Consider the following 18755-nt stretch of genomic DNA (forward strand, 5'->3'; position numbering starts at 1 on the left):
CCTATCCCTTTATTTTGTTGCCAAAAATACTAATGCTAGCATTGAGACTTAGCAACACAGGCAGACAAGTGTGATTTATCTTCCATCTATAGTGTTCATAAGGTAAGGAAAGGCAGTGCGCTGGTGAAAAATCAGTGGGACTTCCCTTTAAGGCAGAGGTAATAGAATGGAACTTTCTCCTGCTGCGGAGACGGTGGAGGGAAGCAGAGGGGAACACTTTCAACACAATGATGTCATCCATCAAGCATCCAGACAGCAAACCTCAAACTGCATCCCCTGCTATCGCTCTCTACCCCAGCATCTCTCTGACCTCATCCAACAGTGTTTTTATGGAAAGAGAGAAAATAGCTCAACTAGGTCAGGCCAGAGGAACTGCTATTGCCAGTGAGCTTATATTGAAGCTGGGGAAAACTGTTTACACACACTCCTTCTCTCTGTCGCTCTCTCTCTCTCTCTCTCTCTGTCGCTCTCTCTCTCTCTCTCTCTCTCTCTCTCTCTCTCTCTCTCTCTCTCTGTGACCTGAGAATTAATCTAAATGGCAGAAGAAAAGTTAGATTTGCTAAATACAATAACCTGATTATGTATTGTTATGGCACACCACAAATATTTGCTTTCCACAAAATGTTGATCATACTTATGTAAGACCTTCATTTCCTTTTTGTACAGCACCACAGGAGAAAGCGTAGTGAACAGGAAAAGACACCAGCGTAAAACTAGATTCAATCAATAATTCACTAGTTTCAGTGTGTGAAAGCAAAGTCTCGCACAACATTACTCTGTTTAAAAGGATCAGTTTATTTTAACCCTTTGTTCCCCAGTCCTGTCGCCATGTTCATTTGTTGTCAATTCCTTGTGTTCTGGGTCACTTCCTTGTTACACACCAATCCAGGAGGAATGAGGTTATGCACACCTCCTCCAGCCTGTAGGAATTCTGCTTCTGCTACTCTCCACATATAGGCGATGAAACATTCAGGAGGAATACAGCTGAATGCTAATACATTGCCTCAGACACAGCTCCTAGGTTATTTGAATTATGTGCTACTTAGCAGTGATGGAAAGAGGGGCCCTGTCTTCATTTCCTCTCAATGAGAACATAGCCATTTATGTTCTTAGGAACACTGAGTCACTATCATCACATGGCACAGCTGGCATTTGAACCTGAAATCCGGCACGAGAAACTCAGCTCTGCACTGGTATTAGATATTTCACTAGCCACAGTCAAGAGTCACTTTAAAAGAATGCAAACCTGCAGCTGGGACCACAAGTTACACTTAAGAGGCTGTGGTTGCCACAGTACATTATTGACATATGGTGCATGCATGCATGCATACAGAGTCATTTGCAGACAGAAAACAAACGTAACTTTTTAAAGAGAAAAAAGGATCAATATGTGAACAAATTTAATTTCAATGCAAATTTCCTGGATAGTGACATCACTGGAGCATTGTTTATCCCACGTGATTCCCGTTTCAGCACAGTCCAATAGGTCCCTGCACTGCAGTAGGTCTATGTCCAAATAGCCCTATCTTTCCAAGGCCAGATCCAGAGAAACGTTTTCTCCTCCCCTTTTTTCTCACTCTTACCCAGAAGTATGCTTCTGTGAATATGGGGACTAGAATAGCGTACATACAGCGTACGTACAGTGCGTCTCAGACTAAGAACATTTGCACCAATTTTCCATGTGTAGCATTCAGGAAGAACGCAAAATAACTTATTTCTAAGCAATGCTTATACCAATCCCTGTGACAACCAGAGGAGGCAAAAGTCCCTTACTCAAGTAAAAGTGCAAATACTCCGGCCATATTTATTTTTAAATGTGTCCCAACACAGTCAGATTTGAGTAGAGGGATAGATAGCTATGCTACATAGCTACACAGTTTACAGAGATGTTCAGTACAAAATTGTATCCAATTCTCAAATACCTCCAGCTGTGGCTTTAAAGACATATAATAAGCAGTCAGTGTTTATTTTATTAGTCAATACTGAATAAAAAGAATAGATTCCCATCTGCAAGTAAACCAATACCATCTTTAATAACATCTGTACCAAAACTTGAGAACCACCATGCCATTCTAACAAGAATGTTTTATTTTAATCTCAGTAATAGCTCGTTCTCAACATTCTTGAAATCTAAGCATGGTATTTTGGAACTAAAGATCAGTCTTGTGTGAAAAGGTTGTTGACATCCTGTTAAGGCAGGGAGCTGTGAAGTAGCCAATCACAGATGACCCGTAGAAATGTGCAACTATATCTCAAAGGATCATAACCCCCCGCCCCCTTCTAATTTCACATCCAGTTGGATTTTGATTGGCTAATAGCTTGGCACTTGGTGAGGTGCCTGAATAGAGGATTTTCAATTTTTTAAATAATAAATAAATATTTTGAGTAACAAGTCTGGTTTTAAAATGTAGTGAGTGGAAAATATCGATTTTTATTAGGAAATGTAGTGAGAAGTATAAAGTAAAAGTGACAGAAATAAGGACATTTTCAAAATGTACTTAAGTACAGTCATGAAGTACATATACCTTGTTACTTCCCACCTCTGGTGACAAATTGTTTTACATTTTTTAGGCCTTTCTATTGTCTTATATTGTCTGTGGTCTGTTTAATATGATAGAACAACTTTATTGCTACAGAAACTGTTTTTTGAAGTGTGTCAAGTAGTTTAGAAAAAAAGGAGCATTTATGCTAGTGTATTGCTGGTCTATACAAGACACCTTTTTGGCTAAGAATCCCTCCATCACATTTGATTCAAAAAGGAAATGTTGACTATAATTGTAAAGTGCAGAATGTAAGTATGAATTTAAGGGTATTTATATAAAGGGATTTATAAGTAACATAAGTAACTGAAGAATTGACATCATCACTTTATACACATGCAAACAAAACTAGTTATAGATATAGAAACGTTTGGAAATAAAAATAAATGTTCATGATTTAAGCCACACCATCTTATCTGTAAATCATGTCATGTACGACACATAATGCAGTCGGTGGAATTGGTTCATGCATCTTTTCTGATTATGTGAGTGCCAGCATGAGCAGCAGGATGCATTCTGAAGTGTGCAGAACCAGCTCCATCTGCCCTGAACCAATCAAATGTCTCAGAACTCAGTGTATGGCGTATCACCTTTCAGCAGGGCAGGGCAATGACCGTAAGTATGGATTGTTCTTGACTGGCTAAGTCAATCACTTGAAACTGATCAGGAATTTTACATACTGAAGTCTAAATCATAGCATTGGACACACTGGACTCAGAGATGGCTGCATAATAGGCTAAGCACACCTTCACCAGAGAAGACATTCAGCATCTAATAATGTGTATGGGTTGTGGTTATCCACAACTGCAAATTGCTTGCAATTAAATACTAAATATGAAACTGTGAAAATTATATTGGTCCAATTTATGGACTTATGGTCCCCAGGCATTGTTGGACTGTATATACAAAGGGTTGTAATATGTTCCCAAAATAGGTTTACAAAAAATCTAATTAAATATACTGTAGTTGGTGCTCTGTTCTGCACTGTATCACATTGTGAAGACTTTTTTCTAGTTTTGTACTTGGAGACATTACAAAATACATGCTTTTGCCTTTAATTGAAATAAAATACATCTTGGATTTTTAATTTTTAAATTCATTGAAAATGAATGGCCTTACTGCTGTGGTATACTAAGAAACAATATCAAAGTCTGTTGTCTGGTCTATGCACCACTCGTACGTTCTGTGTACTGTGATGTTCCCAGAAAGCAGATATCCTGATTGTTCAGTCCATTAAAATTGTGAAATACCCCCCTACCCCCTCACCCATGGCTATCTGTCGCATGCGCCCTGGTGGCAAAGTTCCTGTGAACGATCAATCAGTGGCCTTGCAGCAATAGCAGGTATGCCAGTCCCCTACCAGGAAAAGCACAGGCCTGTTTCAGTGCCATTTTCAGATCTTCATTCAAGCCCTGCAGTATTATGTCCTTTATTAGAGCAGTCAGCACAAATGCCACATGTGCTGCCCCTAACCAGAGTTTATACATGTATGCCTAATCTAAATGTTATTATATAACCTTCAGCAATTTTAGAAATGCTGGACTTGTGGTATAACTCAAATGGAAGAATGTGCAGTGGAGAGTGTTCCATGTGAAAAATACCTGTAAGCACAGCAGACCTGAGCACGTGTCCAATATGGAATACCACTGTCTGGGGCTGTTCCTAGAAATAGTCAGATAAACTTCTTTCATCCTTAAATGGTCTAACATTCTCTTAGGAAAAGGTGGATAGAACCTGGAATATGATCACATCCTGTTTCAGCTGAAGGATAGTTGGGACACCTTTTTATCAGCATGTTTGTGCAAAGAAAAAGAACAGAAAGTATCATTCTGCACCATGGACACAGTTTGAACATAGGACCAGTTCAAGCAAAAATAACAGACTGAAAAAGGAACATATTTTAGCACAGCACATGTGTACTCTGTAAATCTGTTTCAGTGAAAATGGAAGTATCGCAGTAGGAGTAGCTGCAAATGGAAAAACCTACAACAGACACTACTGACATTTTTAATTGTTAGACCTGGTCAAGGAAAATGGGAACATATATTTTATAGGAGCTAGTGGATTTAATGTAATAGGTCTGTCAGATCCTGTTGCTATGGGATGGATTGCTGCAGTACAGAAGCAGATATAAGTCGTAATGTAATATTGATTAGTTTTATGTTAGAAATGTAATGCCAAATAATTAGTTCTGCCAGACTGTCCTCTTAAAATATTTAAATAAAATATTTCATCTATAAATCTATAAAATCTATGTGCTCTTGAGATGGTGCACTTTGGTGGAAATGAGTAGATTCAAAATTGAGCTCATAAAATTTCCCTTATCTCTGATCCAAATGCACATGAGAATATTGTGAGAAAAAAAACAAAACAAAAAAGATGAGAATAAAGTCAATTTCTTAAGAAATTCCTGATTTAGTCAAAAATCAAATACGTGATCAAAGAAACATTTAAAAGGTGTGTGACTTGAATTTAAAAATGAATGAACAAATAAATTAAAATACAACTGCTATCTTGATGATTAAAGGGTGTGTTCAATCAAGACAACAGGCCCAAAATCCAGAAGAACTGGTTTCTTGCATCATCAAATAATGAAATCAGGTTTCATCTCACCATTAGTGTCATTGGTCTTGTATTGTTTAAATTGTGTGCCTTGTCTTTGGCTTTCATCACAGACTATCTACGCTTAGTTAAACTTTGACCAGAGAACTGCTTGGATGACTGCCAAAATGCAGAAGGGGAAAGAGCCTGAGAATTGGGATGTTTAAAGTGTCTAGGTCAATATTTGCATTTGTTTTGGTAGCATATAGTTCAAGACTTTATAAAGATCAAAGTGTGTGGACGCCAAATAATATTTCAGCACTGTTTTAAACAAGAAAATGAATGGCTTCAGTGAAGACCTTGAGGCATTCCTCTGTAGATGGTTGGCATTTCATGAACTTCAGATCTGTTCTTCGTTTTGCACTATTCTTAGACACTTATTTGTCATCTCTGCCTCATGTAGCAAATCCATAGCCCACAGGTTCTGTTGAATGCAATGACTTTTTCTGGTTTCTAGCAGTTATTTCCTTGTTAATATTAAAGATATTTAAGAATTTTGTTATTGTTGTTGTTATTATTATTGTTGTTTTTCCTTCTAATTTTCTTCTTCTACTTCCTCTCCTGCTTCTGCTTTTTCTTCTTGCTGCTTTTATATGAAATTCAACACTCTATAGTGCATAGTTGATCTAGTTTAGCTGTATTCCAGATAACATCTGACTTTCTAATGCATACACAATCAGAGTTGGTGTGTCTGTGACTTCCTTTCTCTTGCATTTTTCTGACAGTGATCTTCACTGCGTAGATAATCTTCTTAGGGCCCAGTTTCTATAAGACTGGAGTTTGGTCAAGCCATACACCACAATGCATTGTGTCACATAGAGTATACATTATTTATATCAGAGAATATCATATTAGTAAATACAGTTGTGGTTGTTTAATTTGGAACAACTAGGTATATGCCCTTAGGTTACATACCATAGAATTTAGAATTCAAGGCAGATGCTTTATGATGATGCAGGGTAATGCTTCATCTTCTAAAAACCCTGGTTACGAGGCAGAAGTACTAAGCATTCATTTAATGAAAAATATTTGACTATTAGTCATCAGTTCAAGGTTGTGACAAAATTATAAGATCTTTCATTAGCAGATCTCAACAAGACATTTTTCAGGACCATGGACAGCACACAAGTTGTTTGCTTAGGGGTAAGACAGAAGATGCCAAACTGGCGACTACACTGGTTAAATAAGATTCATACATTTTGCCAGAACCATAAATAGTTATTTTAATACAGAATTTATCTCTGTGAATTACAAAGTATCCAGAAATATTTGTAAGAGTTGTCTTATGAAACACTTGTGTAGTCTCGTTGTTCTTGAAAAAGTTTCACTGCATTTATAACCTCTTTTACAACCCCAATTTAGACCATGAAAGACTTAAAAAGCTATGCCCCATGCCCCAGTTTGAAGTATTAGACATGTCACTGTGCACAAGGCTGTGTGATCCGAAATGTGGCAGACACAGGAGTGTGAAGTGGGTGTGAACATGGGCTACAGGATTAGGTCTGACACTCCCCGTCACTCCCCCGCCACCAGCCCCTGCTCTCTAGGCCAACACTTAGCCTGAATAATTCTTCAAATAGGAGCAGACAGCACATTAGAATGATGTACATTTAAAATGTCCTCTTTAAAGATTTTTCTAAGTTTGAGTAAAATGAGTAAATAATGGTCAAGAGTGATGTTCTGTTGATTACTTGGCTTTAAGGATTTGTGAGATTCCTTCAGGTCAAAATATTTGAATAATGGCTTTTGCAAGACTGAACCATCAGACTGAATGTGTGTGTTTGTGTGTGTCTGTGTGTGTGTGTGTGTGTGTGTGTGTGTGTGTGTGTGTGTGTGTGTGTGTGTGTGTGTGTGTGCGTTTATATGTATGTGCATGCACATATGCATATGTTCATGCTTCAGTGATTGTTGGTGCATACAATATAAATTTGTTTACATGTGTGTTTAAATATGCGTGTGTGTGTGTTCCCGCAGCCTGCTATTCTTCAGGCGTCTGCTCTCTTCACCTCTGACCCACTTCCCTCAGTCAGCAGCATAAGAGATGGCAGCTCGTGGCGTGTGCCACACAGCACTCAACCTGCTCGTGTCGCCCGGCATGTCACAGCGAATGCATGTGCTAAAGCAAATTTGGCCATTTGCGTAATAGGGTTACGCAAGGCCAGGTCGAGGGTAGCCTAAATACACTCTTCCCAGTGCAGTAATGAAGAGATCAGTGTGTCGGCCAGACAAAGCCCCTCTTTGTGGACATGGTATCAAAGCATGTGCAGTCAGGATGCCATTGGCATTTAGGGTTTCTGACAACAGGTACTGTCAGGAAATGGCTTTATAGAATTCAGTGTTCACAGGTCTAAGCATAGCAGCACTGAGGGCACAAGCTGACGGACTGACAAACAAGCAATCATCAACTAAACCAAATCGTAGGTACATGAGGCTTGCAGGGAAATTACCACCACATACTACTATGAGTACGAGGAACCATCATAATGTTTTTTAAAATTTTGACTTCCATCCACTATCATCCACTAAGTCATACATCATTAACAGTCTACACCATTAGGCCAGCCCTGAAACTCCATCACTCCCCCATAAAAACATACTCATGTACAACTATAGTGAGTCTGCTATCCAGCTCTGTCATTTCATGCATGTTTTACATTTCCTGTACATACATTTTCCTATTCATGTAGTGACATTCCTGTTGGACACAATGAAATAGACAGTAGAGGAATAGTATCATGATGCTAGCAGACAACATCTTGTCACGACCCATCACCAGATGGTCAAGAGTGCTGATCGAATCCTTCTGACTAACATTTACACTCATTACAGTTCCAGTCTAGCTCTGTTCATGCTCGTATTGTTGTTTTGAACTTTTAAACATTTTGCACACAAGGGCTTTTTGTGCATGTGTGTATTTCTTCAAATCATTGCTTGTTTGCTTAGGAACATGTTTTTAGCCCATGCCCACATATCGGGTGACAGATATCACGCTCAGTGGGGCATCAGTAGTTTGCCATCGTCTCTTCTCACAATAGAGTGACTAACAGGCACAGTGTGTCAGTGAGAATCTGTACTTCAGGGCTTGGATTGTTCTCTGTTAACTCTTTCCTAGTCCTCATTTTGGCTGCCCAAATCTAGTGGATGACTGCTCTGGGGTCAGTTATCAGAACCCCTGTGCAGTCATAAGCGCTGTGGTCTCCACCAGAATAACTGACCCAAGAAATGTGGATTGATACCAGTAAACAGAATACATAAAATGGAGACATTATAATCTTCCTTCCTAATGTAAACAGGAAATTACAATGTTTCCACAGAACCTCTGGACAAGGAAGCAAAGCAGATGAAAGACAATGCCAACATCTCCTGATGGGAGCTTCTGTTTACTAAGAAAAAGTGCTCTTATTTCGCCTCTTTTGATCCAGCGCCTTCGGGTATCATTCTTTTCTCCCCTCAGCCCCCACACCGCACCATTCTCTGACAGTTCCCCAAACCTCTGAAGTCTTTGGAGAAAACAGCTCTGTCCTTAAATCACATCTCAGTCTCTCCAAGCCTTATATAAACACCCGCAAGACAGAAACTAATATCTGGCCCTCAGACTTTTTTTTAGTATTCATAAGGAATGAGGAGGAGCAGCAAGCGCAGGTTTAAGCCTGCAGAACTGCTGTTGCTGAGGGGCGGGGTCAAGTACACCAACATGTAAATGAGAATTTTCTGCATCAACATCAGATACTCACCTGTAATCCCAAAGCTTTCCTGTATGCCCAAATCCATATATATTCTAGCTGTACAGTTCTCTTTACACTGACACTTGCAGAAATTATTCGATCACTCACCTGCATGAGAAGTACCATCCACAAGGCACATATTTAACTAATATGGATGTTGCATGCCTGTGGTCTGACCTTTTGACCTCTTGTGAAAAGTAGTCTGTAAAAGATGAACAGCAACTTTTCTCTAGCCTTTACCCTCCCCTGGGGGAGGCCAGGTCACTGCCTGTTTAAAATGATCAGTGTAGCACCAAAAACGCACAAGCTGACTCAGGATATACGCTCTACGAAATGCCACTATTTGTGCAGCTGCTGTAAGTTATGGATAAATTTAATCTCATTCCTGTGAATACAGTGCATGTGCAGCAGGCAAAACCATGTTGGGCACCCGTAAAAAGCAAGACGACACACTTTTGAAGCTTCCACTGACTTTACTTAAAAAAGAGAAAACTTTTTTGGTACAAAGCATCTACATACATGAGCAGTACAAATAAAATGATACTGTAACACAAATCTGCCAGTTATGGATGTGTGCCATCATTGGGACCATTTTTCATATGTTTATATCAAAATAAATAATGCCTTTATACAGTGCCATTACTTGTATCTGAACCAAGAAAAATGCTCGGAGGCTCATTTTGCAAAAGAACTGCTCATACTACTGTAAGATCGATGACATGATGTCCCTGGAGACTAATTATACATATTCAAGTATTTCATTTCAAGCAAAAGCACTGGAATACTGCTGCTGTACATGGAAAATATGCAAGAAGACATTATTGCTGTTTTCCCTTTGAAATGATTGTTCCATTCTTTTTGTACTGTATATACGTAGTAAAGACAGGAAATGACTGATAAAATGGCAAAGTTTTAGACTGGAAACAGAAATGTTATGGTACAGGTCTGTGGCATCTTAAGACTGCTCTCACTCGAAGTCCAAACTTAACTTGGTTGCAAAATGTCCTCAGCAATGGTATTCCTTGATGTTTCCCTCATGCTGTCTGGAAGCTAGCTCATGAGGCAGCCCTGGGCTACATCCCCTCTCCCTGGAGCCCACGCAGTGGATCTCAGAGCACAGTCTGAGTTGCTTTAGCTCGTCCCCGGTCGAGCCACTCAATTTGCCTCTCGTTCAATGCCTTGCATTTCCTAAAACGGAAAGTTTAACATGTTGACGAGAGCAGATTGCTTTCAATCTCTTCTTTGAGTCCATTCCCAAAGGTAGCACCATAAAATTATCATATCGAGCAGTCCGTAAAAAAATAGTGCCGTTATCATTGTTCGTGGCCTTGTGCAATGTGCCGATGTTTTTTCTTCATTATTGCACCACCAAGGGGAAGGAGGGGGGTATTGGTTGAAAGGTGCGTATAGAGGAGTCTAATTTCAATAAAAATTGTTTCCTATAGTGTAACTTAAGAATCACAGGTGCAAAAGAGACAAGTCACTGTCTCAGAGATGGATGCTGTGGAAGGAAGACTGTCACACTCGCCAGGAAACTCAACTGTATCAGTTCTGGGCGTCCACTCTGTTAGTCAGACACCATATTCATCTCTCCTGTTGCCTGATCCATCACTCGTACATTCAGCTCTGTTGCTAACAAGTCTTTAGCTGGGTTAGGTGGGACATAACACAGAATGCTCATATCTGTATTTGCAAAGGATGCTTGATGGCAAGGCTCACAAAGAATGCCTCTGTTGATGCAGGCCGGGGGTTATAATCCCTTGTTTTCTGATGTCTGGGCAGTTCTGGCTTCACTTCTGGCTGGCATGTCTCTGGGTGCGATGGAGGATAGGTGGGTGTCGGCTAGGCATGGTCATCAGAGGCCGGTGTGAGTCAGTCTCCTCCTGGGCACGGATCTTGTCAACTTGCCTCATAAACCTTCTGGCATGAAAGATGGAAGGTACTCCTCTCCTCAGCCTTTGGGTAGCCCTCTGTTGCCACACATCATATTTGGAAAACCTCACATTAATGGGCCTCCTTGAGTTCTCCTGCAAAAGAGAACAGATTTATCACTTTAAGTAACCAGCTTTATTCTCTGAGATTACTCTGCAACAAGGCTCAATAAATGTTCTAGAAGGCTCGTGTACTTCCACGCCTCATTTTCATCTCCGGGCATACACTTTGTTCACCATCTCACCACCTAAATTACTCCACCAGGCCTGTTAAAGACTTTGACGGTCAACAGAATGGTGCTTACTTAGTAGAGTGCCTCTTGCTCAAATGTGGCATGTAGCGTTTCGCAATGGTGGGGTTATGACCCATATCTCAGACATAGGCTGCCTTTTGTTCTGCCCCAGCTCCCCAGTCTGGTACAGCCAACACATTCCAGTTATTACTGACTATAATGGACCAGCAACAGTCTCCCGAAAACGTCAAGGTAGCCGGCTAAAGAATAGCCCTCCTGTGTGTGGGGCCACTGTGACTTGAGGGTGTGCTGAGAGCGTGACTCCATACACCCACTCAGCACGAATGTGCTGTTCTTAAGTGTAGCCCAATTGTTGTGTTGTTGGGTTATTTGTTTTTGTTGTTTTGAAATTCAAGCCCTAGCCAGCTGGCCAACAGCCTTGCCAGCGCTTAGCATATTTTCATGCCAAGACCACATGGTGTAACAACTCACCAAAATGTGACACAGCACTTGTTTTGGTGCTTTGAATAAAGACATCATTCCAAATGCTGTCCAATAGACTGGCGTCGTGTTACCAAGGCCATGTGCTCGTCGATCTGTAAGTCTCCATGTTGCCAGCTCGACGTCAACCGTTTTCGGCTGTTTTTCCCGCAAGGGCTAAGCGATATATCGACTGTTATTTGTAATTGCAATACTGGATTAGCCATATAGATGCAGCAGAAGGCTACAATATGCCAATGAGCCCTCTAACAACGCAAAACGTTTTATTGCGTGCTTTGAGCATCCTAACCGCTATATTCATTGGGGGTTTTCATAAATCTTCAACATATGTAAATCAATTTGTCAAAATAACACCAACACTAATCTTTAACCACGTCATATAGAGTTTTCACCACTGAGCTTTAAATGAAATGCAAGGCACATGGTAATCATATATATAATTGTAACAGTATTTTGTCTATATTGTGCAGGCCTGTTTTCATAACTATTTAGCCATTTCAGATGGGGTGTGCTAAACACCGATATTTCCTCAATACAACAAATGTTCTCTGCTAGTGGATGTGCTTACACTCCAGCAGAACCACAGTGGCAGGCTACAGTTCGGTGGCCAGCTAAGCTGGCACACATACCTTGTGAAGGGTATGTAACACTGGGACAACCTGCAGCGAAGTGGAAGAGACATCGCGCTCAGACTTTGCAGGTTTGGCACAATACTGCTCCAGCAGGTGCAGATCACAGCTCCGAAAGCAGCACTCCTCCACGATGCCTCTCTGGGGACGCCGGCCGTTTGATCTGTAGGGCCTGCCTGAGGGGTGGAGAGGGGGAGGGGGTTAATGGAGGGAAAGCATCAACACTGGGGATGCCCTGGACCCCAAGCCCCTAATTCATTGATAGCTGTCTAAATGTACCATTTGCAAGACATAAAAAATATGGTATTTGGCTGTTTACAGTGACTCACATTACACTGACTAGTAGTCATAGTACTAGTAGTAGTACTAGTTTTACTATTTAATAAACTTCATTTTAGCTATTCAAAACGGGAAGAAAGAAACAATAGTTTCTGCAAAAATGATTGAATGACAATGCTAAATGGATCTTTTAACCTTTTGCCTTCTGTCTACTCAACACAGATAAAAGATAAAGAAGAACAGGAGAAGCATGAGGGGAAGTCCCCCATTTCACAGAAGAGAGAGAAAGTGAGATAAGGTAGAAAGGGGGGAAGCTAATCTAATTTCATCATTTGCACCAAATGCCTTCAAACACTACAGAGTTAAAAGAAACACATGCTCAGTTTTTTTTTTAAGAGATCCAGAAAAAAAACATGCAATAAAAATGAAACAAAAAATAGTCCTAAAAATACTATGAAAATGAATATGAGAACTCTGTTAAACGCATACATAATCACATGAATTACGTTATGGATAGGCCAGTAAAGGTGTGTGAACTATGTAACACTGCTTGTTGAACAAAAAGACATCCTCCGATTTATACATGAGTAACTTTAGAAAAAGTCATGCAGGTGCCCCATGCAACCATCCTATTGGTTTAAAAACGCAGCAGGAGAGAAAATGCGTTAGCCATTTAGAATAGATAGCCTGGATTGCTGTCTAGTAAAGGACTGGTTTGTGGGCTGTAGTAACCAGTTTAAACCTGCTGACATTCAGCCTACATTGCCTTGAGTAGCAGTAAATTAAAACTTACTGAAATAAAAGCCTCTTTCTCCACACACGAACTGAAGCGTGTCCACTAGTTCTCCTCCGCAGAGGGTCTCTGCCGAGGCTTGTAATGAGTACAGTGACAATGCCATTGTGAAGAGCCAAATTCTACTCCATGAAGTCATCTGCAAAAGGAAAACAAGTTTGCATTTAAATCGATCATGGACTGACCCACGCAAAGCACCGCTACTTATCAACTGGGATGAGCTATCTTCGAGCAGCATTTAATTGCATGGAAGTTTTTGCATAATCACACCGCCAAACATCTGCCCCATCAAAGCAATTTAACACTAGGCTATTTACAATAACAATCATTTGTAACTGACGTCCGTATGAATGTCGTTTATTTAGACTATACCTATACTGACTCCTCACAAAAATGCAAGTACTGATTGTGAACATGTAGCTTCAATAACTAAATCATCACAGAATAAGTGGCAAAAAATGAGATCGTTTAAGATTTCACTGCTCTTACCGCTGTTTTTCGCTTCACCGTTCTTTTGCACGAGCTACAAGAAGAGTGATCGGTGACTCTCTGCTGATCCTCCATCGCCTGTTCTAAATGAAAGAGTGATTCGACTGGTTTGAAATGCAGTGGGTAGTCCCAGAAGGTCCGTTTAGTTTCCGAGCTGTTGCATTTGTGTGAATGATGATGCTTGAGGTTGTCTCAGAGTTCAGAGGACAGTCGGGGAACGGTAGTGAGAGGCAATTTATACCAACACCCGCCCATCGCCCCGACTGCCCCTTGCGCATGTGTGAGCTGCACTGTGTAGACAGAGTGATTCAAGATAGAGAGCATTAACGTTATAGGACGAACTTAGGTCTGGGAAGAACTTTTACTTGAATAAACTTCAAGCCACTTCTCCGAACACTGTAAACCTTTTCTTGGATTTTCAAAACAGTGATTAAAAGAACTGCATAAAAATATGATTAACCTTGTCAAAACACCGTTTTAGGAAAACAGTTATCTATGTATTATTTTTTTATAAGAGTTTCGCGTTATCCTATATATTGTTAAGGAATAACAGCCTCTCATAATCTGTACAGCAAACGTTTGTCAACCCGAATAACATAAGATACTCTTGAATATCTATCCGTTCTGATATGCATGCTCAGTCCCACTTACCGTTTTGGCAACAATAAAACTACATCAAATAACCAGGCGCATTGTTAATCAAATGTCTTCTGCCTTAAATACCTTTTGTCAAGAGGTCAACGAAAGGAATTTTAATTGAGGGGAGACTGCATTCTTGCTTCTCACCATAACAAAGGGGGTTGCAGACACATTCCAACGTATGCAAACACGAGACTGAAATTTCACTGGCACGCGAAACAAGCGCGGACTGACGGCGCGTCTCTCCGGCTGTGCTGGTGCGCTTGTACCTGACATAAAACTCCTGGTTGGCATCCTGCTCGCCTGGGTCTGATTGCAGAGCACCCCTCGTAGTCTGAGCGACGGAGCTTTCTTTTCTAAACGACTCCATTTCGTGATATTTTTGAAAGTACACAGGGTGTAGTTTATAGAGTCATAAAAAATTAATGAGATCTTTTTTTTGTCTTGAAGGAAAATCGATAATTAAATCTAATTAAATTAGTTTATGGTTTTATGGATAAATGTTATGAGCAAAACATTTTTATGTGCATTGTACAATACACTACTGTATAGTAATAGCAAGCTATTAAGCAAACAACCTTCAAAGCAGTTTATTGCAATAATGAAATATGTAACACTGTAATTACATGCAAGCTGCACATTGCACGTTTAGAAGTACTGGTGCTTCTGTAGTACGATTACATTTCACCGCTGATATAATTAGATGTGCAAGGAACATGCCCCAACATGCCTCACACTGAGGAGATTCTCTGCGAGACTTGCGGCTAGGTCCAGAGTACCCGAGCCCACACCCCAGTCAACACCCCAAGGCCTGGAGGTGGGGGGCACCAGCCAGCCTACTCTCTTGCTGAAAGCATTTACACATCAAGCAACTTTTCGCTGTCTTAGCCGAGAACCACGTGTTTCCTTTGTGTTTCCTTGGATTCAGCATCCATAATATGACAAATGCACTCTGGCACTCCCCAGTGGTGTAATAATTATACAACAACTTGCATGACAGACCAGTGATTTCTTATAACATCAAAACTTTAGTGTTCTTTATAACAAAAATCATATCCTTTATAAAATAAAGATAAGAGTCATACCTATATGATTAAATAGAATTTCAAAGGCAGTAAGTACCAAGCGTAGCCTCAGGAAACATGTTCTGTGAGACCCCTTTTACACAATCATATTGCCCAAAGCCCATGCCCCTACTTGGACATTAAGCAAAGCAAAGCAAAGTATATTTATATAGTGCTTTTTACAACAGCTGTTGTCACAAAACTGTCACAAAGCTGTTTACATATGTCTGGGTCCAAGCCCCCAGTAGAGCAAGCCAAAAGCAACAGTGGTGAGGAAAAAACTCGAGGCTGAGATGAAGAAATCTCAAGATGAACCAAGACTCATAAAGGGGAACCTATTCTCCTCTGGTCAACACTGGACATCATGATGGCATGGATGATATTGAACAAAAGATAACAAAAGTGAACTAGGATTGGGGGACTATATTGACATTATAGTCTCTAATTCTGATGTGTGACACAACAATAGAGAGTCAGTGTCCAGGGCCAGGTCTGTTAGAACGCCAACTCAGGAAGGTCAAGGAATTTCTTTGTCATGCACTCAGTAGCAATAACCTTATTTTACTACTAAGATTTATTTTCACACACCCTCAGTCATACCATCCCTCCTTTCCAACCTATCCATGTTTACCTGTGCTTTCACTCCACCCATCAATTCATTAACATTAATTTCAAACTGACCAAAAGCCATTTATAACTAGCATTTATTTGGTTACAATATACAGATTGGCGTTTGTAATGTATATTATCCAATATATAGACCAGTTAATTAGCATGAATCTACTCCAAACACCAAATCATTAGCCTTAATTTCAAAGATTACACATTCGTGTTTGGATTATGTAAAACCACAAGATGTATTCATTTGAAACATGACTAAAACCTTTTGAGTTTTTTGATTGTAAAACCATTTGTGATTGAAGCTTTAACATTCAAACATGTGGCAACAATGCATGCATGTAAGCGCAGCTTGCTTCTCAGTCATGATAGGATGCTGCTTCTCAAACTACAGGCTGATAAATAAAAGATGGGAGAGGTGCAGACTGGAGTTCTGATCCCTGTTGTCATGGCTACCAGCATTGCCACTGATGACAGTGTGGTAAGTTTGTTACTTTTGGAACCTGGTGGAACCCCACCATTTAACACACTGTAAATAAAAATCTTCCTGTTCATGTGCTGCACTGACACATAACGATTTAAATTTTACAGACCATATCATGATATTCACCTGAAATGTACATCATGCATAGCCTACTTGTGAGACAAGGAAACAGGTCAAATAGACCTGATAACTGGCTGAGGTCAGGAAATCATGCCTGGTTTTTCCTTAGGTATTAATGCTGAAAAGATTGTCGTTCTGTTACTTGTTAAATATTCAGAGTTTGAAGACTAATTTCAGATCAGCATAAAGAAGTAATGTCTTCTTAAATCTTAAAATCTTAAATCACTGGTTCATTAGATGAGAAGGCCAAGAGGGGAAATTCCTGGAAGCTGATCCTGGGTCTGTCTTCCTTCCAAGGGATACTTGTTCTCAGAAGTAGAGAGCTCTTAGCTGGGGTAAGTGATCCTTAGCCTCTGTGCTCCTGCGCCAGACATTTGTGAAGTATTTGTTTTTTAAGTAGCATATGATCTGGATACCCCACAAGTAGTGCCACTTGACTAACACTAATCACTGGAATGGGGTGATGCCCATGAGATACAAAAATCTGTATCATCTACTCCTATTCTGTATTGGTGTTTAATCAAGTATTGTGCTTAAATTGAGTAACTTGCAGTTTATGATCAATTCAAATAAGTTTAGTACTACTGCATAAAATGTGTCTGCACTACTTACTTTGAGGGCTGTCTTAAATGCATAAACTATCCAAAAAGTAGCAAGAACAAATTTTTAATGTAAGTGTGATTTCACAATTCAGTGTAAGTCCCCATTTTCACCACTGGTTCACTATTATGGATATCTTCTGGTATAGAGGAGCACACATCAATCCACAGATTCCCCAAGACATGGCTCTGAATCACTCTCCCACCACCCACAATGCTTAAAACAGCTTCAGAGTGAAGGTAACAGACAAGTTTTTTGAATAATTTATTTATAGATAACTATTTTTAAAGGTATGTGCATTGCATAATAAAATATGTCATCATCTTATTCATTCTGGTTGATATTTAATGGATTTCCAAGCCCAAGATCATGTGCTTTAGTTTGGCCAAACAGGCTTTTAAGCTTGTGCTTTCACAAACTCACAAGATATGATATTAATTACTATAATTACATATATGTGCCCTAAACAAACAAAAACAACACCACCAAAAAACATGACATTTTTTTTGTGACATCTGGTTCAACATCATGATGAGTCTCAGCCATCGACAATGGACAATGGCATCGTGTATCAATCCCAACTCTATTAAAAACTGTGCAAGCTTTTTCCCTTTATTCGTTTTGGCAATGTATTATTATTTATTTATTTATTTATTTTTATTTTTTAAAAATCACAAAATCTTACACTTTATGTAGATTTAAAGACCCAATCTGGAACTGCTACAAGTGGCAGAAAAATGTTAACTGCAATGGTATAATGTTTGATAAAGCTGTGTGACTGATCAATTTCTAATCACAGCACCATTGCTAATTAAATATTATTGGAGTAGTTGGCCTTTCTAACTACACCATTAACAATGACCTGGTACCAGTATAGTTGTGGATGTTGAGTTGGTACAAGTTTATTAGGCACAGTACTATTGCTGGGGTTTTGACACACACTGTTGCCATTCAAGAAAATCAAGTTAACAGTGGTCCCATGGTCAGAAAATGGCTATAGGGTGAATTAAAGGGTGAATTACACAAAGTGTGTTTACGCAAGAGGTGTTTTAAATAAAACAGCACTTCTAATAAAGTAGCTGGTGTACGTAATGTTAAATAATAATTTCAACACATCTCACATATGTGACACATCTGTGCAAAGTTGAATATCTCCAACAAGGTTCTTGGAGCAAATGGACGACTGGTCCATTAGGTAGACATGGAGTGCGTCACACTGGATGGAAGGACAGGGAGCTTCCAGATTGCAGCCCTGGTCCATAGAGAATATATCAAACTCTTGGCCAGCATTGTTACAGGGTTGATAAAACAGCCATATTGCTTTCAGGGTCAGGAAATCAGGAAGAAACAGACTGGTTTGACAAACTTTGTAACCTTGTCAGGACCAGTGGCATATTGTTCATACAAATGGCAGCACTGTGAGACACCTGGAGTTATACATAAGGACATCTCCTATTTTGAACTTTAACACACTGGGATATTACCTTTTTAGGATGACATTGGCAAGTC

At 39.8% G+C, this 18755-nt stretch overlaps 1 protein-coding gene across 2 annotated transcripts; it reads right to left on the minus strand.

The window, feature by feature from the left end:
• Positions 1-9304: 9304 nt before the first annotated feature.
• On the minus strand, positions 9305-13961 carry igf2a (insulin-like growth factor 2a). 2 transcript variants are annotated; one of them, XM_027013840.3, is made up of 4 exons: positions 13722-13961; positions 13233-13371; positions 12191-12336; positions 9305-10893 (listed from the first exon to the last, which is right to left on the minus strand). In XM_027013840.3, the coding sequence occupies exons 1-4, from the start codon at positions 13794-13796 to the stop codon at positions 10657-10659; spliced, it is 597 nt and encodes a 198-aa protein (XP_026869641.2). In that variant the 5' UTR covers positions 13797-13961; the 3' UTR covers positions 9305-10656. The 2 variants fall into 2 exon arrangements, with proteins under 2 accessions (XP_026869641.2, XP_026869640.2); XM_027013839.3 differs by having other exon boundaries at positions 12161-12336; positions 13722-13960.
• Positions 13962-18755: the final 4794 nt, after the last annotated feature.

This window comes from Electrophorus electricus, chromosome 23, assembly GCF_041902795.1.
Source record: "Electrophorus electricus isolate QZ-2024a chromosome 23, ASM4190279v1, whole genome shotgun sequence".
Lineage (NCBI taxonomy): Eukaryota > Metazoa > Chordata > Actinopteri > Gymnotiformes > Gymnotidae > Electrophorus > Electrophorus electricus.

Coding starts and splice junctions, on each gene's coding strand:
- igf2a (XM_027013839.3), bottom strand. CDS start 13,796: ATGGAGGATCAGCAGAGAGTCACCGATCACTCTTCTTGTAGCTCGTGC. Junction 13,372..13,721: donor CGGTGAAGCGAAAAACAGCG/GTAAGAGCAGTG, acceptor TTCCTTTTGCAG/ATGACTTCATGGAGTAGAAT. Junction 12,337..13,232: donor AGAAAGAGGCTTTTATTTCA/GTAAGTTTTAAT, acceptor TCCACCCCTCAG/GCAGGCCCTACAGATCAAAC.